The sequence below is a fragment of the Cydia amplana genome, chromosome 3 (assembly GCF_948474715.1).
Source record: "Cydia amplana chromosome 3, ilCydAmpl1.1, whole genome shotgun sequence".
In the NCBI taxonomy this organism is placed as follows: Eukaryota; Metazoa; Arthropoda; class Insecta; order Lepidoptera; family Tortricidae; genus Cydia; species Cydia amplana.
In genome coordinates, this window is record NC_086071.1 from 6,622,243 (window position 1) to 6,644,783 (window position 22,541).

General features: G+C 39.2%; 1 protein-coding gene across 1 annotated transcript in view; it reads left to right on the forward strand.

Annotated features, from left to right (window-relative positions):
• The window catches only part of LOC134662430 (proton channel OtopLc-like), a 35,467-nt gene that overhangs the window by 6,832 nt on the left and 6,094 nt on the right, over positions 1–22,541 (forward strand). The window contains exons 6-10 of the mRNA XM_063518650.1: positions 2,164–2,372; positions 6,271–6,705; positions 6,968–7,186; positions 9,196–9,419; positions 13,381–13,576. Coding sequence (XP_063374720.1) covers positions 2,164–2,372; positions 6,271–6,705; positions 6,968–7,186; positions 9,196–9,419; positions 13,381–13,576 — 1,283 coding nt within the window. The remainder of the gene's footprint in view (positions 1–2,163; positions 2,373–6,270; positions 6,706–6,967; positions 7,187–9,195; positions 9,420–13,380; positions 13,577–22,541) is intronic.

Below are 22,541 nucleotides of genomic sequence, written 5' to 3' on the forward strand. Positions count from 1 at the left end.
ATAACACTAAATAGGTAAATGATTCTTGCCGTTCATCTTAAATTGCTGAATAACTTTGTTACAGTAATGAGATACCTCAAACTCAAATATTGTATTGTATTATATGCTTAACTACAGGGTGTTTTTGTAACACTTAGCCATATTTGACATGTGGTCAACTGGTCATACTAAGCAACTTTTATTATGGGACCAACCCCAAAATCGCGAAACTTCTCTAGTGTTTATTTCTACCTGTATCGACTTTGGAATTTAACCTACTAGGTAACTGAGACGGCAAATGGAGCAGCCTACTCACTGGCATGTAATATAATAGTTGTAGATAAGTAGGTATTTGCATCATTGTTGCATAGAACTTGTTAATTAGGATGCCACTATAAATACTGCCGAGAGACCTAATGTATGTTAATAGATTCATAGTACCTAACCATTATTAGGCTTCAAATACCAAGACAGAAAATAATTTAGTAAGCTAGGGGATTCACTAGATATTAACGGTCTAACATATCTCTTTCTCTATCGTCTTTTATTTATTTATTCGTATGGCATTATCAGTTCCATTTTCATTCAGTTCATTCCAGATACCGCTTTATATAGGATTTGTCGACTTTAAAAAAGCTTTCGACTCGATTACCCATACATCTATATGGCAGGCACTAGAGAATCAAGACATACCAGAAGTCTACATACAGGTCATAAAAAAGATCTATGAAAAAAGTACAGCCAGAGTAAAAACAGATAAAATAGGAAGACAGATCCAGATCAACAGAGGGGTAAGACAGGGAGACCCAATGTCACCAAAGCTGTTCATAGCGGTCTTAGAAGAAATATTCAAAAATCTAAACTGGGAAGAAAGACAAAAAGGCATCAAGATAAACAACAAATATTTATCAAATCTCCGATTCGCAGATGACCTGGTAATATTAGCATACAGTGCAACTGAGCTCAGTATATTACTACAAGAATTAAATACACAAAGTCAACAAGTAGGTTTAGAAATGAATGAAGAAAAAACTAAAGTTATGACCAACTCAAAAAAAGTGACTATACAGATAGAGAATACATCACTGGAATATGTTGACGAGTATATATACCTTGGAAAACAGGTATCTTTCACAGACTGCACAAACAAAGAAATAACAAGAAGAATTGGACAGACATGGAAGATGTACTGGTCCATGAAGGATATATTTAAGAAGAAACTACCAATGAAACTTAAAAAACTAGCCTTCGACTCATGCATTCTACCCTGTCTTACATATGGCAGTCAAACATGGTCACTCACAGGAGATATCATCAAACGAATTCAAGTATGTCAACGGTCAATAGAGAGAAGTGTCCTTAACATAAAATTATCAAACAGAGTTAGAAACACAGAGATAAGAAGAAGAACAAGATTTATAGATGCGGCAATACATATACTGAAACAAAAATACAATTGGGCAGGGCACATCGCCAGGATGAAAAACAACAGATGGACAAAAGTAGCAACAAATTGGAATACAAAAATTGGTAAAAGAAAAAAGGGCAAACCAAAAACAAGATGGGAAAAAGACCTAATAGAAACAATAGGAAAAGACTGGAAAGAAAGGGCAATAGATAGACAAGAATGGAAGAGAATGTTGGACAAATACTTAAATATATTAGAAAAAGGCGATTCGGAAGAGGCCTAGGTCAAAAAGACCTTACGAACATGCATGTAGAAATATATATACACATATGATGGTTAAATGAAATGTTAACAGTTCGTATAAGAAAGGCTTTAATAATAATAATAATGGCATTATCAGTTGTTCTACAATTTTATTTACAAATTAATGTCTAGATTGGGCTGCGTTATCACTAAACGCTTATTAAGTTCAGAGGGTCACCAGGGTACATTCGTTTTGGGCACTCGTGAATTATAATGCCATACGAATAAATAAATATCGTCTTTTAATAATCCTTTTGTGGATTATTAGGTATATCGATAATTGAACGAGCGGTCAAAAATGTAAAAAAAAAACGCCTGGGACCAAATCGGGCCATGCTTAATGTAGGATTCCGTAGTAGTTCTGGTATTGTCACATACAGATTTTCAAAAAGTAGGCACTTTTTATCAATCGTTGCAGAGTTACCGATCTAACTGTACGAAAACTGTGTAGGTATATAATGTTTTTTCAACAGGGAACGCAACCCGCACCCGCTACGGGAGTTTCTACTTGCACATGGGCGTGGCAGGGTTCTCTGTCGGTTCCGTCATATACTCGTGCCTGCAGGTCGGTGGCTATTTCGACCTGGGCGGGGACTGCCGCCTGCTCATCGTCGCGGTCAAGCCGGCGCTCCGGATACTCTTCATGGTCGCTCAGACTGTCTTCATATTCTCATACACCGATGTAAGCTCGCGTTGAAAATGTACCTACAGCCTACAGCCCAATTTGACTTGACAAATAGACAAAAGGTGACGTAGCTATTGGTGCATATAATAATATCGACAATATGCACTATTGCACATGTCGTTAAGTACTACATTTTTACGAACACTGGTGGGAACCAGCAGTTTCTATCAAAGCCTCGTCTCGCTACGCTATCGCCGTCGAGGTTTGCCGCGACCGGTATGATTTTGTCGGACCCAATTGCTTGTTATTTTTCTACATACATTTACTACATTCATACATTTTCTTTAACTATTAACGTCGATCAACTCCAAAACTTGTTTACCCTCTTTGTTATGTACAATTCGTACAAATAATGCTCTAATAAGGCAACCACGTTTTTTATATGCACACTGTGTGCGCTAACGCTAAATACAAATGTCGAACAGCATGTTATTAGGTAAGTACTGAAAAGTGCTCGCAGCTTCGATATTGTTACAATTTTATTTACTTACTAGCGACCCGGCGGCTTCGCACGGGTTAACAAATTATACATAAACCTTCCTCTTGAATCACTCTATTAAAAAAACTGCATCAAAATCCATTGCGTAGTTTTAAAGATCTAAGCATACAGACAGTATTATAATTATAATAGTATAAAACAAAGTCGCTTCCCGCTGTCTGTCTGTCTGTCTGTCTGTATGCTTAGATCTTTAAAACTACGCAATGGATTTACTACATAGGTAGTGATATGTAGTGATAGTGATGATGCGCAGTACTGCGCATCTTTTGTTTTAATGGAGGAGGTCGCCGGGTCATTATTTCAAGCAATTAGTTTCACGTCTCTCCTGTGGACATAACCAAAGTTAAGATTTATTAAGTTCAATCCTTATCCACATAAAACGGCAGGTAAACATTTTTAATAGAAAGGGTTTACCTGCCCTTCTGTAATTAGGGCGAGCGAAGCGAGCCCTATCACTATTCGACAAACTATGCATTCTTGTGGTACACTTTACGGAAAAACTACTGCACTGTTAGGTTTGAGATTTAACATAGTAATTTAAATTCATGTCTAGATGTGTTATCAAACAGAAAAATATCATTTTATAAACCTAAAAAAATTAAATAATGTAATAACACTTTGTATTACTACTAGCGCCATCTGTTGGCAAAATAATGAATTAACATTCGTGCTAATGTTAATTATTTATTTCTAACAGATGGCGTTAAAAGTAAAAAAAAAAAAATATTGGACGTCGTTATACAAATTGACTAAGCCCCAGAAAAGCTCAAGAAGGCTTGTGTTGTGGGTAAGACTCAGACAACGATACCTATGTGGTGTTTTCAATTTCAATAATGTCGATGGCGCTTACGCCATTAACAACGATGAATACAAAAGTGGGTTAACATTTTGGATTCAGACCCACCTCGCTTCGCTTGGTTTGATTCCCAATTTAGCAATTAAGTTTCTGTGAATACCTACCTACTAGACTAGAACAATCAATCTTGCTGTATATTCACTGCGGAGGTCAATTTACTCGTATGTTTTGTGACGCTGATGAACTGATCAGTCATGTTGTGTTAGCAAACGTAAATCGGGTATTTTCAGTTCGAGAAACAGTTTTGGCGCCATTCATTTATTACGTAAGACGATTTTGGGGTGGAGGGGGGTCGAACATAATTATCTTATTTTTTCCAATTTTTTGTTACTAGGGGGAGGGAGGGGTTTTTTATAGTTCTTACGTAAGTAAGATCACAAAGATGCGATTTTTTTTAATTTCTACGAAATTATGACGTTTAAAATAATAATAATATGAACTTCTACACTCTATGCTATCAAACACGGTGCAGAGTTAGCTAAAACGAGCTCAAGTACCTTTCTCCTGTACCAACGTACGTACAAATAAACATTCATAAAAATATTTTTTTGAATAATAAACACTAAAACAAACCAAACGTGTACTCATTTTTTCCTTTAGATTCTTACGTAATATATGGATAATATAGGGATGAGAGGGGGAGGGGGTCAGCCTATTCTTACATATAGGGAAGGGGGTCAAAAACTGGAAAAAATTGTCTTACGTAATTAATCAATGGCGCCTTTAGTGTTACTATTGCTTGGAACTGCTAAAATTATAAATTATAAATAAAGATCATATTATAATACAAACTTCAGCGACTTAGGGCCGATACACGACTGCAACTTGTATGGGAACTACACGCCGACTGCACGCCAATTGCAACGTCGGCGTGCAGTTCAACAAAATGACCCAGAACCCTGGCAGTTCGTAGTGGAACTCAGGTTTGGTGCACACAGGCACACGCTGTCTTAATCAATCGACACGTCTTGATGAGCACTTTTAGAGCTGATGCTGAACCTTGGCTGTACCTAGTGGAACTCAGGTTTGATGCAACATAGAGACACACGATGTTTTGGACATCCGACTCGTCATGATGAGCACTTGGGAGAGCAGTACCCAAGATAGAGCTGATGCTGAACCCTGTCAGTACCTAGTGGAACTCAGATTTGTTGCAACATAGGCACACGCTGTTTTGGTCATCCGACTCGTATCGATGAGCACTTAGGAGAGTAGTACCCAAGATAAAGCTGATACTGAACCCTGGCTGTACTTATTGCAACTCAGGTTTGGTGCAACATAGACACACGCTGTTTTGGACATCCGACTCGTCATAATGAGCACTTGGGAGAGCAGTACCCAAGATAAAGCTTATACTGAACCCTGGCTGTACTTATTGCTACTCAGGTTTGGTGCAACATAGACACAAGCTGTTTTGGACATCCGACTCGTCATGATGAGCACTTGGGAGAGCAGTACCCAAGATATAGCTGATGCTGAACTCTGGCAGTACCTAGTGGAACTCAGGTTCGTTGCACTTAGGAGATTAGTACCCAAGATAGGTTTGGGGCAACATAGGCACACGCTGTTTTGGTCATCTGACATGTCTTAATGAGCACTTAGAAGAGCAGTACCCAAGATAGTGCTGATGCTGAACCCTGGCTGTACCTAGTGGAACTGTGTGTTTGTTTATGTGCGGAGCAGCGTGATTACCGCCAGTAGGTGTCCAGACGGGATTGTTTTTCGCTCAACTGTGTGGTGTGGACGCAAAAATTAAATTCAAGGACATTGGCTCGCTGACCCAACATTATGTAGGAAAGCCAGTTGGCTTCCTTACAAAAAGTACTGGGCGACCGTGTAGGATGTAATAATAAGCGCTTATGAAATTGTATATTATATGTGGATGATATTGGCAATTTGATTTTGTCGTCTGGACACGTTTTTAATGGACGAAGTAAAAGCTGTAACAGACAGGCTTACCAGACAGCAACCGGGGTCCGGTTAGTATATTTCTTTCTTGCTCTCACTTATAGCTGCGTTCTTAACGGACCCACTCGATCGATCATAGAACAAGCCTTGGACTGGATCAAAGTCGCGGTCCGGTACGTTTAGGTAGGAAAACTCCGCGAGCCCTTACAAAGCTCTGCTTTTTGCTAGTAATAAATTACTTAACTAAATACTTATATCAGGGTCAGGGTATCATATACAGGGTCAATTGGCCTAACCTAACTTTTATTATTTTATTATTATTTTATACTTATGTTGTTGGTCAATAAAGATTGTCTATGGATATGTCAATATTCTTTATTTTACTAGTCTCTGACCTTCTCCAATGTTCTCCATAATTGAAAATTGAATAATTGGATACAGATTACAAATTAGTTTAGGTATGTCATAGTAGCAATATACATCTACATATTTTACGATTCTAAATATGCTTTATATATAAGTCTTTTAAGTATTCACTATTCATGTAAATGTAATGTAGCGGAGACAATACTAAAAATACTGCGCTACTTTCTAAAGCCTAACAATAAGTGCCGTTTAACTTTTTATTGCAGATATTGGACCCGATGCGAGGCGTAGTGTTGGATAGGTTCGGCTTAATGCACTTAATCGCTACGAACGTGTGTGAATGGCTGAATGTCGTCATCCAGGAGACGAGGGACGACATAATCGCTGTCGCCTATGACAGGCCGCCGCTCCTCCGATATGCCAATATAAGCGGACCCTCGAAACTGGTCATAGTCGACCGGCAAGACAACGTTACCTTCATAGAGCAACATTACAAAAATAATGGAACGTCATTAGGATTGTACGTGTACGACAACATTACGATCAAAAATGAAACGTGGCAGTGTAACGTCTCCGATATGATTACACCATTGATAAGAAACGTAAACCCCTATTTGAGGTCATGCGGTGTAGAATACAGCTTGCTCTGCTCTATAATAATTGTTGTCATTTGGAATGACATCTGCACAGTGCCAGGATCGGTACGTACCATAATGGCTTGCAGACTAGGTATATTCAATGACGAGTATTTAGTATTTTTACCCGATTATGGACAAAAGCAAAAGGGGCCTTTTTATACTTTAAAGTGGACGGTAACGGCAAATCGTGGACATTAAATCGTGGATATTTAACATTATTTAGGTGTATTGTATTTAACATTATTTATTTATGTGATGATAAATGGTGTTTTTACCGTAGACGACCACTATCAAATACTTATATAAGGGGTTCTTTTTGTTTTAGAAATCAATGCCAACGCGGTCAGTAAACCCGTCGCCAAGTAAGGATCCTAAGGAAACGCTCTTGCGCATGAAGTCTAGCAACCACTTTTCGGTGGACTGCGGTAGCGCGCACAAGGGGCTGTTCATGGGCCTGGCCGTGCTGGCCGGAACCATCGTCAGCCTCATGCTGTTCAACGGCCTCTTCCAGAATAACAAACACGTGGAACTCGCGTTACTACAGGTACTTTAAGTAGGTACTAGGTTTTTACTCGTGTGGTAATGATCGAATTAATACGAAAAATTCATAAATCTAGTCTCACAGTATCTATGCACATTAAGGCTTGTGTTTGTGTTGTGAGTACTAGACTGCGATAGGTATAACTGGACCAATTATCTGTGATAATGATAAACGCCCTTATCACCAGAATTCGAACCCTCCTCCTCCGGTGTCACCCTATTTCACAGACAGAAATTTCATAGAATATCGTTTCTCAGAAATTATTTCATATATTATTTGGTTCATATACTTTCAGTTTCAATATTATTGTTTCATAGACTATTTACTTGGTTGAAACATATTTCACAGAAATTCAGTTGAATGAATATTACTATCAAACTTTTTAAATTTAGAAACTTATCAAACAGTAGAATTATGTTTCGTGTATTCTTGTTTCGTAGACACAGATTTCATAGATTGTTATTTCATAGGAACTGTTTAATATAACATTTAGTTCGAGTATTTTCTTTTCAAATATTATTATTTCAGAACTTATTCACTTCATTCAAATTTATTGAAAAGAAACTCAATGCAAAGAATTGTAATATTAGAACTGCGACCCCCGCAGAAACAAATTGTTGCTAGAAAAGTAGGTTAGGTTAGAACTGCGACCCCTGCGGAAACAAACTGTTGCCAGAAAAGTAGGTTAGGTTAGGTTAGAACTGCGACCCCCGCAAAAACAAACTGTTGCTAGAAAAGTAGGTTAGGTTAGAACTGCGCGCCCTGCGGAAACAAATTGCTGCCAGAAAAGTAGGTTAGGTTAGGTTAGAACTGCGACCCCTGCGGAAACAAACTGTTGCCAGAAAAATAGGTTAGGTTAGGTTAGAACTGCGACCCCCACAGAAACAAACTTTTGCTAGAAAAGTAGGTTAGGTTAGGTTAGAACTGCGACCCCTGAAGAAACAAACTGTTGCCAGAAAAGTAGGTAAGGTTAGGTTAGAACTGCGACCCCCGCAGAAACAAACTGTTGCTAGAAAAGTAGGTTAGGTTAGGTTAGAATTGCGACCCCTGCGGAAACAAACTGTTGCCAGAAAAGTAGGTTAGGTTAGGTTAGAACTGCGAGCCCCGCAGAAACAAACTATTGCTAGAAAAGTAGGTTAGGTTAGGTTAGAACTGCGACCCCTGCGGAAACAAACTGTTGCCAGGAAAGTAGGTTAGGTTAGGTTAGAACTGCGACCCCCGCAGAAACAAACTGTTGCTAGAAAAGTAGGTTAGGTTAGGTTAAACCTGCGACCCCTGCGGAAACAAACTGTTGCCAGAAAAGTAGGTTAGGTTAGGTTAGAACTGCGATCACCGCAGAAACAAACTGTTGCCAGAAAAGTAGGTTAGGTTAGGTTAGGTTAGAAAATTAAAATATTAAGTTTAATAAAATGAGAAACACAATTCTATGAATATGCAGGCTTGGAAACAAGTTTTATATAAACTTAATATTATAAGGAATAATAATATATGACCTGAAATTTCATAAAATGAATTTCGAAACATTAATTTTCTAAACTATAAAAAATATACAAATAGATCTTCTACAATGTATGTGCACTGGAAGTTGATCATTCTATGAAATGATAATATGAGAAACATTTTCTATGAAGCGCAATTCTACGAAAATGTAGTATATGAAACAACGTACAACCCTCCTCCTCCTGCTTCAAAAAAGGCAAGTGATGTTTTGTAGTCTGTATCATATCATATCATGTCATATCATTTATTCAGTAATAGTCATACATTGTCATTTATTATTTACAATTCACTTAGTGAGCTAAGGATAATATTATAAGCTATAGAAATTAGAAATAAATAAAAATTTACATTTAAATTTGCATTGTGATGGAATGTTCATATTTTTGTCTCATTGTTCTCATTAATAAAGGAGTAAGGAGTAACTATGTATGTATGAAGTATTGAGTAGGGGGCCTTTGTACCTGATAATAAAAATGATTTAAGATTTTTGATAAAAGATAATGTACTTATAGATGAACGTGTGGGAGACGATCCTGTTTCTCCTGATGGGTGCGGGGTCGGCGGCGTGCATCCGGCGCATGCGCACCCTCCCGCTGCGCCGCGCCGCCGCCGCCATGCCGCTCGAGCACGCGCTGCTGCTCGTCACACAGTGCGGCGTGTACCTTTACTACCTGTTCCAGATCATTGGGGCCGGCTTCCTTATACAGCGGTACCCGGAAGGCCGGAGGGCTACAAGGTACTATTTATTACAAATAAAGGGACGGTGAGGTTAGGTTAGGGTTGCCAGATGGTCGGGATTTGGCGGGATTCTCTCGATTTTTTGCATGTGTTCCCGATTCCCGACAAAGCGGAAATTGTCCCGAAAAACAGCTGCACGCTATAAAACAATAATTTCAAGTTCTGAACTGTCGTCGAGCGAGCGAGCGACCAGTGTCGAGCGCGTCAGCGTTATAAAAACGTCTATGGGCAGAGTAGCTGACGTAGTGCCAATAATGTACTTAAATAAAACGTCGTTGTTTTTAATACAATTATGATATTTTTTCCCGATAATAGCGGCTTTCAATCTGGCAACCCTAGGTTAGGTAGAGCTAGTACTAGAAAACCGCAATTTGGCATATAAATCAATCGTACGGACAAAGTAATAAAATAAAAAGTTGAAATATTTTTTTAGGGTAAGTAAGTATGTACGTCTGCCCTACATGTAAAGTGTGGGATGTCGTTGAATAGGTCTTTGAAAACGGGGTCTCCAACAACTATTAATTGAGTTTTTTTTTATTTAAACAAAATATTGGTCCTCCCCCCTCCTCTTCAAAATGTTGAATCAATGGACCCAATAAATATGAACAAAATCGTGAAAGTACCTAATAATTAAAAAATAGAGAGGGAACACCTTGAACTTACGGTACCTACTGTTTCCGAAAACATTCACTTTATCAAAAACTGTTTTTTAAGACGTCTGTTCTATTTGGGCTCTTCAGACCCTAGATATCCGATGCCGTCAACGTTATAGGGTTCAATAAAAAAAACCGGCCAAGTGCGAGTCGGACTCGCGCACGGAGGGTTCCGCACCATCAACAAAAAATAGAGCAAAACAAGCAAAAAAACGGTCACCCATCCAAGTACTGACCCCGCCCGACGTTGCTTAACTTCGGTCAAAAATCACGTTTGTTGTATGGGAGCCCCACTTAAATCTTTATTTTATTCTGTTTTTAGTATTTGTTGTTATAGCAGCAACAGAAATACATCATCTGTGAAAATTTCAACTGTCTAGCTATCACGGTTCGTGAGATACAGCCTGGTGACAGACGGACAGACGGACGGACGGACGGACGGACAGCGGAGTCTTAGTAATAGGTCCCGTTTTTACCCTTTGGGTACGGAACCCTAAAAAACACAAACTAAAATGACAAAAATCTAGTTATGTATTATTTTAACACTTTGGCAAGATTGCAGGGTGCATAATACAGTTTTGGCCGTCGTGAAAAGGTCCATATGATTTTTGACGAAAACCCCAGAATATACAAAGTTGGAAGCGTCAGGATCTTTAAACATTTGATATGCTAAATTTCAGCTTTCTATTATGTACTAATGACAACTAGCCGAAGCCGCAGACAGACAGACAGATGCAGGCCCGGATTTATCGCCTAGACCCAAAAGGCCCGAGGGTAGAGGCCCAGATAACCTATTTAGCAATGGTTTTGATATGGAGAATAAGGGGGTGCTCCTAAATTGTAAGTGCCATACCAAGTGCCTAGGTGCCTTGGTCTTTAAATCCGGGACTTGCGAAACTATAAGAAATCTTCGTTAACTACAGAAACCTATAAATTAGTAGTCCGAGTATATTGGATTCAGTATTCAGTTACCCATTAATTAATAAACGATTAGACGAGGACGAGATATGAAAAATACGTCTAATTTTACAGTTCCATATTCATGCGAGTGGAATCTAAATAGTCAAGCGTAATGTGTGCGAAAAAAGTTATAATCTATTTTGTAGTACGAGAACTACGAGAGCGTCCTTCGTCCTTCATGAAAATGGACGCACGACACGCCACTACCTACATCGCGCAAATCAATTAATTTGCATATTGCGATGCTCGGATTCAATTTCAGCCTGAAGTAGCTCGACGTGTAAAATCTGTTCTCACCACATTCATAAACTATGTAGTATGTATGTATGTATGTAGTGGCCGTGTGGTGCCAGCGTAGAATGTCACCACCCCTTATCCTCCAGTGGGTGTCGTAAGAGGCGGCGTGGATCCTACGTGATATGCCATAATTCATACGTCCACCTAGGCGTTGGCAAGTCACTGCATTCCCTGTCTCTGCCAGTCGTATCGGTTACACGGTCCACTGGCGCCAGGAGGCTGGGAACGAGAGAGTGGGCTTGTAGGGGCGCAACTATTAGCCCACTATAATCTAATCACGCGCAGATGACCCTGGCAAAGTTCTCAATGGACATCGAGACAAAAGTCCTCCGGCGATGGAATGTCAGCGGTGGGGTTCCGGACTCCGATGTATCCGGGCCTTAGTTGGCATTCTGGTAATTAGCTAAGGTCGCCGTTGCCGATTACGGCATGGATAACTATATATATATAAACTATGTAGGTATGTACTGGTTTGAGACATAATTAAGTAAGTACCTACGTTTAAATATTCAGAAAGGACAACTTTTTGCTATTTTTACTTAATTAATGTCTAAAGCTTTGGTTTCCTCCGAAAGCGGTGCCGTCATATACAAATACTACGACGATATTTAGCCGTATTATTTAGTATGGAGACGGCCGCTATATGGCACCGCTATCCTAGGAAAACCGGTCTTAAAACAACAATAATGACGCGTTCTCCACTCCCATATGCTCCACTTCCAGTCCAAGTCCAACTGACCATCAGTCACTGTGCAATCTCAGTCGGAGTCAGAAGATTCAAAGTTGGAGTCAGAACCGAAACCTTTTTTTTACGGTTCCGTTTCCGTAGTCGAAACGGCAAACGGAACCCTTATAGTTTTGTCACGTGACACGTCCGTCTGTCCGTCCGTCAGTCCGTTCCTTACCTATGTCATATCCATTTTACTCGAAAACTATAAACTATATTTTAATGAAATATGGAACTAGGTGTATATTATGACTCATTACTTATGAGCCGCTACTTAGTTTAGAAGTTAAAAACAAGCAACGGTTGCACTCCGGGAGTGCTGATAGAAGTGAAAACTCACCTCACTATGTTACCGACGCCCGGTAACACGATACATACGTTTAGCGGAGGTATTCTATTTATTGATTATATATTATTATCATTTTCAAATAAGATCACACTTTTTCATTGACATGTTTATTTACATACTGCCATGACAACGTCAAATTATTTGAACATAGGTAAAGATTCGAGTCTTGTAAAGGAGTCGGGCAACATAAATGTCAAATAACATTGAGTTTTTCTTTATTGATTTGAATGCCATTTAAATTATGAGTGGCCACCTTACGGGGCTTACGGTCACGTGACGGTCACGGCCTTACGCTGTCTCGAGTTTGTCATTTTTTCCCCACCTCAAAAAGTGCCCAGCGCCGCTAAAGAAGTTTTCACTTCAAAAATTGAAAATATTTTCCGTCTCATCGCTAAACAGAAAAAAAAATTATTCAAAAAGAATAGGTGTTGCAAGAAGAGAAGAGAAGGGAAGCCTACTTGAATATGAATACACACGATTACAGCGAATAAAAAATAATAAAACACATATTTATAAGAAAATACAAAAATAAAATAAAAATACATACCTATAAATATTTAAGAACTAGCAACCCGCCGCGGCTTCGCACGGGCCTAAAGGTTCCGTCACACATGCGCGTTTTCCGGGCGGGGCGTGACTGGCGTGAGCGGGGCGCGCCGCTTTTACATATAAAACACTCTCCCGCCCGGAAAAGGCGCCTGTGTGACGATAAAGCCTCTTCCTCAAGAATCACTCTATTGATAGGTGAAAACCGCATGAATAAGTAGTTTTTCGCGAACACACAAACAGATAGACGCGGCGGGGGACTTTGTTTTATAAGGACTACCTATGCTAATATAGGACAGAACTTTGTCCCAACTCCCCATACATGTATATACTTACATTATTTTTACTAGCAATAAGTAGGTACCTACTATATTTTTTGGGGAACTCATTAAAACCAAGTCAGTTTCAGGATTAATTCTCCCTTCAGAATCTTATCGCCTCTGTGCGCGGTGATCCAAAGCTCATGCCAGACGCTGCTGGTGCTGGACGCGTGGTCGCGGCGCTGCGCGGACAGCGGCCCCCGCGCCGGCCGGCAGCTCGTCACCTTCCTGCTCGTCGGCAACTTCGCGCTCTGGCTGCTCAACCGGGTGAAGAATGCCAGAGCCGAATTCCATCCACTCCAAGTAGGTTCCATTAAATACTGTCAACATGCGCGGTGACCCAGAACTTGACTCATTCGATGTTGGTGCTGGATGAGCTGATTCTTAGTGTAAGGACGCTCGAAGCGGAGCGTTCGGCGGGGCGTGCAGCGTGGCGTCGGGCTCACAAGTAATTTGAGCAGCGTGCACTAAGGCCGCTCCTATACGCTTGCATTTGTTTAACATGCACGCGTCCACCCATGCCTTACACTTAGCTGTTAGCTCAATCGTGGCGTCAAACGGATCAAGGAGGCCTGTTCCACCTACTTACTGCTGCTTAGATTGCACCCATTCAATACTGCGCTGCGATGATCCAAAGCTATACCGAGGGGATGCCGCGAAAACCTAAATTCGCAAATTGCGGAATCTTTCTCTTTTACTCCAATGTCCAATGAAGGCGTAATTAGAGTAACAGAGAAAGATCCCCGCAATTTGCGAATTTCGGTTTTCGCTGATAATACGCTGTTATGTATATGGGTTTACTATCTGTGCATTAAACGTCAGTCTATACCGGATCGTCTTGTTTCATTGACGCGCCTACCTACCTAACACTGGCGAACGAGTATATTAAAATTAAAATTTGATCGACGCGTGCGTGATTTTTTTCTCTTTAAAAATGCCTTATGGACATATTGAGTGTTTTAATATCTCTAGCGGTAATTGGGAAACATATGTGAGACGTGTTGAACAGTATATACAAGTTAATTCAATTGCTACTACCTTGAAAGTAGCCACGTTAGTGACGGTTGTCGGACCAGAATGTTACGAGTTAATGTGCGACCTGTGTGCACCGGCTAACCCCGAAACTAAAACATATGAGGAGCTCGTAAGATTAGTAAAAGAACACCTCGAGCCTCAAAGGTCCGAGATAGCGGAAAGGCATGTTTTTCGACAAAGAACTCAGCGGCAAGGTGAAAGTGTTCGAGACTACCTTCAAGCATTAAAACATTTAGCAAAAACGTGCAATTTTAGCACTTGCCTTGAGACTTGCCTTCGTGATCAGTTCGTGTCGGGGCTATTTAATGAAGATATGAGGTCCAGGATATTCGCTGAAAAGAATATAGACTACAAACGCGCCGTGGAGTTGGCGTTGGCGCTGGAGGCAGCGGAGCGGCACGCGGCGACAGCGTGCGCGCATGGCGCCGAGGGCGCAGCGCTCCCGGCTACACAACCAGCGGGCTTAGCACGGGCGTATCATATTGCACGTGGTATGATACGTTGTCTTCTAACGTTATTGGTAAATTTGTCATATCGCTGAGCATGGCCCCGAGCTACGATAAGCCTACCACGTCGATATTGAATAAAGTTATCGACTATCATACGATAGTGACCACGACTGTCTATGCGTAGAGCTTATGAAAAATCTATTCAATGGCTGCCCTTATTCATATGTCGGACGTGTGTCGGACATAGTTTGAACATGAATAGTCAATTTTATTACTACACTTCCAAATTGAAAAGTGTTTAAATGAGTGACAGCTTTATACAAATTGACCTACATTATAACATGCACGGATAATCGTGTTTGACAATTGAGTCAATTGACAATAATTTGACATTGACAAGCATCGCGTACGCGCGTGATCAGTGAAAATATCAGAATACAAACCAAGTTGAAGAAAAATACTGATTTGCTGTGAAATCTAAAGAAAATGCCACGCATAATGTAAGTTTACTGTACTGTGTACTCTAAAAACCAATAATTTATTTACAGAAAAAGTTATAATTCGTTTGATCATAACTGATTTTGTCATGAATATGTTTTTCAGTCGATTCTTTGACGCAGAAGAAAATGCTAGCAAAATATATAACTCAGCATCCCCTGTTCGCCTACAGGGAGTACAGGGAGGACCATGAGCCTCTCGGAAGCCAGAGATAAGTGCAGTGCTGCATACAAGTTCTATGAGAGCACGATCCGTACAGATCAGTGGCATCAGTGGCAGCAGGCATGGAAGTCGGTAAGTACTATGCTAATAATTAATACAGATCAACCTCATCTCAAACTAAGCAAAGTTTGTAGTATGGACACAAGAAACATCCATAACTTAGCATTACTTAAAACATTCAGTGCCAGCGCGAGCTACGCGCTACGAGTGTAGCCGATAACACGGGAAAAACCGTATGTAGCAAAAAGCGCCTACGAACAGTGAACTCCCCTAGTGAGTCGCTGGCAGTTAATGTGTTAATGTTTGTTGTTTATCTTGTTGATATTAGCCCAAATCCAGTTTCTAACTACCGTTGCAGGTAGGGTCATCAAGTCATCACTGAATACAATTTAGCTGTTAAATGTGTCAATTATCTATAAATTCTATTTTTATTGTCAGACTTGTCGTTAATTGAGCTGCAAAGTTAGAAAAATCAATGTGGCAGCAACCCAGGCTCCGCTAGCAGTGAGCGGTAACTCAACCAATTACCGGGAGAACTGGCTTGTCTAAAATGGATCCAGAAGAATCAAGGATTGGAGATGTAAGTACACCTTTCTTAAACTAAAATCATGAAGAGTTTATTGTGCCATTTAAAACTATTGACACTGATCTTCTACTATGACTATGTTCTACTAAGTGACAAAAGTTTGTTAAAAACTGTTCTATGACTACTATAATTGCATGAAGTTGTCATGGCAACAATGGATGTTGTAAAAGTTGATCCAACTGTAGATTAATTACCTAACTAGAAAGTTCTAGTTTGTTATACTTGTTTTTGGTAAACTAGAGTTAACAACATTGAAAGATACACTACTAAACTACCAATTGACATTTTTTTCACACTGCAGAAAAAGGTCATAATGATTGTAACAACAATTAAAAACTTTGGAACCCGTAGACCTCACTTTCAAAATTGTTTTTTTACCCTGTCTGAATATTGTAGAAGCTGGTTTTGTATGTAAGAATTCAAGTGTATTGACAAAAGAAAAACACCACCACACTTTGTGCCATGAATCTAAGACATAAGGATAAAATATTATTAATATTTAATTTTTATGTACAGTCTAACTGCACAGGTAAAAAGGCATTCGACTGCAGTTTCCAAACCGGCTTTACCTGTGCAGTTGAACTGTACAGTGTACATGCTAAACTGCGCAGGCATAGCCTAGTGTGTATTGCCAGCAGTTTAATTGAAAGATTTAAGTAGGTACTCTTATTTTAAATGTTTTCATTTGCAATACCCTAAGTGGTTTGATTGTATACGTGACAATGGGAAGAATTATGATTTTAGCAGCCTATGTATGTAGGTATGTATGTATGTGTGTGGGTATGTTTGTGTCGTGTATTACCCTAGCATAAAAGCTTAACTACTGAGACAAATATTGTTGAATAAGATGTTCATTGGTATGTTTTTATGCCGCAGGTGGCATAGACTACACTTTAATACATAATAGGTACTCTTTAATAAAATAATAATAACAAAAATGCTTTAAATAACGGATTAATAGTTACTGGAACAAAATTTAATTTATTTTCAGTCGAAACGAAATCGGACCAATGAAACTATAAAATCCCCCTGACTTAAAAACGACAGCTTTCTAAAAATGACATTAATTTCTTATAATTTGCAAATGAACCTCTGTACTAGCCTGCGCCACTATAGAATCATGACCTCATCTAATCTATTTGTTTCTGTTTCAGTCATAACATATTGGAGGACACTCAAGTTATCGAGGACACGATAGAAATTAACTAAAATCTGCAGCCTCAATTATTTAATGACTTATTTAGAAAAGGGATAGTCATAATATTTAGCTATAGAACGAGAGAGTGCGCCAAAAAAAAGTTCTGACTTTCTGCCTGGAACACACTTCTCAGCAGGCACGTCCATGCATTTCGAAGTCAATAGTAAAAGTGTTTATTTGTTAAGCATATGTAGGTGAAACTATTACAGTGGTATTTAAAAGGTTTTTTCTAACAAACCTTTAAGTTGCAATGTATGTATCAAGTACATATTACAAGATAAATTAGACCCCACGTCTCTTTATTCGATTGAGCTAAAACTTAATATACATTATTTAAGTTGGGTGATAACTGATAACGCAATATTATGGTACCACCGAATATCTGATGATGGACGCAGGATGTGGGCAAAGAAACTCTTTGATATATATAAAGCAACCAAATTTGTGTTTGGCTTTCTTAGAAATTGTTTTTATGAGTAGGTATTAATTGCCTGTTAAGGCCCCAGTACACAATGCGCCATTCTGGGGGACGCATTTATGCGTTAGAGGGAGCAAGTGATATTGCTATCTCATTCTACCGCATGGCTGCGTCCCTTGGTTTGGCCGGCGATGGCCCATTGTGTACAGGGGCCTTTATAGTCGGCAATAAAAACTTTTATCAAAAATATCATTTTTATTTGACAAGATATGTACTTACCACCTTATTCATAAAACTTTACGGACCTGATTTAGTTAAATAATTTTTTATCCCTTTCTTTCAAATACATAAGGGAGCCGGTCTACCTAGCTTTATTTGACGTTCATAAGCGCATTGTAATTATGCCTACTTGAATAAACTATCTTTTATCTTATCTTTATCTAAGTCAAAATGACAGATAAAGACAAACGATTCATAGCTAATTCAGGGCAGTAACACTTTTATGAATAATGCCACTAGGCTAAGCGTATTATGAGACGCAGGCGACGCAGTTCATGCAGCGCAGCACAGAGCAGATTTTGTAAAGTATGGAACGTCCTTACTCTGGAGTGTGCGTACCTAAAGGACGTTCTATACTTTACAAAAATCGCTCTGTGCTGCGCTGCGTGACCTACGTCGCCTGCGTCTCAGCATACGCTTAAGTTTCCGTCACACAGGCGCGTTTCCCGGGCGGGGCGTGAACGTTTTATATGTAAAAGCGGCGCGCCCCGCTAACGCCCCGCCCGGAAAACGCGCCTGTGTGACGAAGCCTTTAGCCTTACGGCTTGGCCATGACATTGCTCGACTGGCTTCGGCTAAGGCGACAACCATAGGTTGTAGCGAGACACAGCGATCGGACCTTTCGTTCCCATCTAGCCTTCCCTGCCTTAGCCGGAGCCAGTCGCGCAATGTGGCCAACGCGTTAGTATTTTTATAGTTTACCCCGCGACATCATTAGTAGTTTGTTTCAGTTCTTATAAATTGAAATATATGTCATACACTAAAGATAAAGTGATCAAGTCCACCGGTGGCCAAGGCTGGAAACGAGGCAGGGTACGCGGCTAACGTCCCAAATTCTCTTATGTAAGTACATATATATGTTTTGACGACCGGTCTGGTCTAATGGGTAGTCACCCTGCCTGTGAAGCCGCGGTCCTGGTTCGAATCCCGGTAAGGGCATTAATTTGTGTGATGAGCACAGATATTTGTTCCCGAGTCATGGATGTTTTCTATGTATTTAAGTATTTGTATATTATATATATTAGTCTAAGAGCTAGCCACGGAAATAGGTACTTATGCAATTTATAGAGCAACGAAATCCCTCTAGTTAGTGGGCCATACTATCATTATTAATTAATCCAGCATGGCAGCAGTTCAGCGGTGGGTGTGTGAGTGGATGGGCAACAAAGGGGTTGTAAAATGATATCATAGCGAATTATATATTTAATTCAAATATAACAATGCCAGGCGTTTTATTTGGGGGAATAGTAGTGTCAGGTGATGAAAGTACACAAACCACTTGAGCGCCTGCAGGAAGACCATGAGCAAATTCCACCTGACTCACAATTGCTTCACGCATAGTTGTATATGTCTTCTACTTTTCCTTAACACATACCTAGGCGTAATCGAACAGAGTAGTACTATTATTTATTCTGTGACAGAGTACAAAAAGTACGATTGCGAAAAGTACGAGTGGATTATATACGTAAAGCAAAAACGCCTGGCATTGTTATATTTGAATTAAATACATAATTAGCTATAATATCACACCAAACACAGAGCTCTATAAATTGCACACCTTCAATTGATTTTACAACTCCGTTGTTGCCCAACCACTCTCACACCCACCGCTGAACTGCTGCCAGGCGACCGGATTAATTAATAATGTTAGTATGGCACACTAACTAGAGGGATTACGTTGCTCTATAAATTGCATAAGTACCTATTTCCGTGGCTAACTCTCCGGTTATATCGTTGTCTGAGTACTCTGAGTGTGTCTGAGACCAAAACACTTTTTCCCTTTTCAGGTCATTACTATGTATACCTATACATTACGGCCCTCGCTCCGAGCCGTTCCTGGTGCAAAAGCTGCCCATAGTAATCCAGCGTTGAAAAGTTGCTAGCATCATGGGCACTTTCGCACCAGGGACGACAATTAATGATTTGTTTGTATACCATAATTTAATGTGAAAATAAACTTGGTTTATCTTTTTGGCAATAGTTGTGTTATTTACCCATTTATAATATTCTCTCCAGCAGCACAGAGCCGATATTGTTAACAGCCCATCAACGTGCACACTAGCGCCACTGCTAAATAATCGTGATTATTTCAAATTAACGTCAGGTATTTAAAAAAGGGGGCCGCTACGTACTGTATTTTGTATTTGGGGCATTATCTATGAAAAGGGACCTTATTGTCGATGGCGCTTACATCGCGCGGCATTATATTTATATCGGAGCATCTTTAATAATGACGTAAGCGCCATCGACAATAAGGTCCCTTTTCATAGATTCCGTCACATTTAAGTACCTCTTGAATACATCAAACTAGTTTTTATGTTGCTGGATTCTTCAATCTATGCGTCCAAAGTTAAAACGGCCGTTTTTGTTAGATCGGCGAATCCAGCAACATAAAACTAGTTTGATGTATTCAAAAGTTACTTTAATACTATGTAGATACAATACGTAGCGGCCCCCTTTAAAAAAATCTTTCGTTAAATTTAAATTATCACGATTATTTAGCAGTGGCGCTAGTGTGCACGTTGACGGGCTCTTAACTTACCTAGTAAACATAGAAGACTGACAACAGTGCCAACGCCGCGAGAATATTGACATTGTTGTTAATGGATTTAACATAGTTTTTTAAAATTTAACATTAATTATTAGAGTATTAAACTCTGTCTGACCGTAGTTATAGTTACTAAAGTAGGTAGACTTATAGCATAATAGAGCATTTAGGAATATTCTTATTTAACCTTTTGACCGCCACAGACTAACTAGATGCGTCTTTAAATAAGAACGTGCTTAAAATGCTTTAATTATACTATAGTGTATATATATGAAAGTCGGATTAAATACGTTTAGAAGCTATAAGTAGTAACAGTGACAGATTTTGTACGCTAAAATGAAAAATAAGAATAAGCGACACCTACATGCGGGGAATGCTGTTTTGTATGAAGATTGACCATAGAAAAATAGGTAAATAGATTAGGTAGGTATTTGTGTGATAGTAAAACATAGTTGGTTATAGGCGAAATAAGTATTTATTAAGCTGGCTCGCACGCGCACATTCTCAAGAGCCCATCAACGTGCACACTAGCGCCACTGCTAAATAATCATGATTATTTCAATTTAACGAAAGATATTTAAAAAAGGGGGGCCGCTACGTACTGTATCTTGTATTAAAGTACCTTGTGAATATATCAAACTAGTTTCTATGTTGCTGAATTCGTCAATCTATAAACTCAAAACAAAAACGGCCGTTTTAACTTGGACGCATAGATTGACGAATCCAGCAACATAGAAACTAGTTTGATGTACGAGTATTCAAAAGGTACTTTAATACAAGATACAATGCGTAGCGGCCCCCTTTTTTAAATATATTTCGTTAAATTGAAATAATCACGATTACTTAGCAGTGGCGCTAGTGTGCAGGTTGATGGGCTCTTAACAACAGCCGGTTTTGTGCATGATGCTTAGGAAGTCCTCGGGGAGCGCCTTCCTTAATTTCCCCCTGTATCCACGAGAAGTTTTCTGGAAGAAAAATAAGGAAATAAGTAACAGCAGGTTCATGTGGCAGCTATGAATGAAATATTTTCACATGAGTGCAGGCTATTTGCACCCAAAATATAGCTACTAGTAACTAATCGACGGGAACGACCATTTCGGGGAATAATATCCATTGGTTTTTATATATATTATCCGCTAGTTTTTATATATATGTATTATCCATTGGAGTCTCGTGAAGAGCAATATGAACGCTTACTGATGCACACCAAAAATATGAAAGTTAAGTTTTGTCCTAGACTCGAGGTTGCTGCTTGCTGCGCATTCCGCTAGTCATCAAGCAATAGGCCTGTATTATTTTTTTTGAATAAAAATATGACTAAGTATGTTTGTCAACAATGCAGCACATTAGAACTAGAACTGGATGCCTTAGTTAAACCTTAAATGCATTCCCAGATTATGATATGATATGATATGATTTATTTATCTCACAATATACAATTTCACTTAAAATTACACATGGTAGATTTTCAGGAATTTATATTGTGATTGTCAGTTTTTTTCACATAATGAATAATTGAATATGAAGAATAACAATATGTATCCTAGACCCAGTAACTACTTAACATAACTATCAAACAATAGTTACCTATCTCATTGCACAATACAGCCACACTCATACTTATTCAAAAAAGTTACTAAGACACGCCTAGTGGAACGTCACAGTTTTTTATGTCTAGTAAGTACTTAATTCAGTGCTCAAGAGAACTTACCTTCTGTGTGCAAGTTGCTCGAGAAAGGTATTGACTTACAGTAGTCTGGCCAATGGACAAGCCATCATCTTGACTAGTCCCGCGTTGGTAGTTGCCATCAGCTACCAGTATTACAGCTAATACTGTTAAAACCTAAAACAAATAAGAACATAGATGTAATATTTGTACCTAGGTAAGTAGACTTTCCCCTTTAGGTTAGGATATGAATGTTGAGGTAAAAAGTGGCTTAAATAAGTAACCTCTGTTAGTAAGTATAAGATTGTGCAACAGAATATCTTAACATACTAATTTTTACAATTATAATATGAGATAGTATTTAAGAGT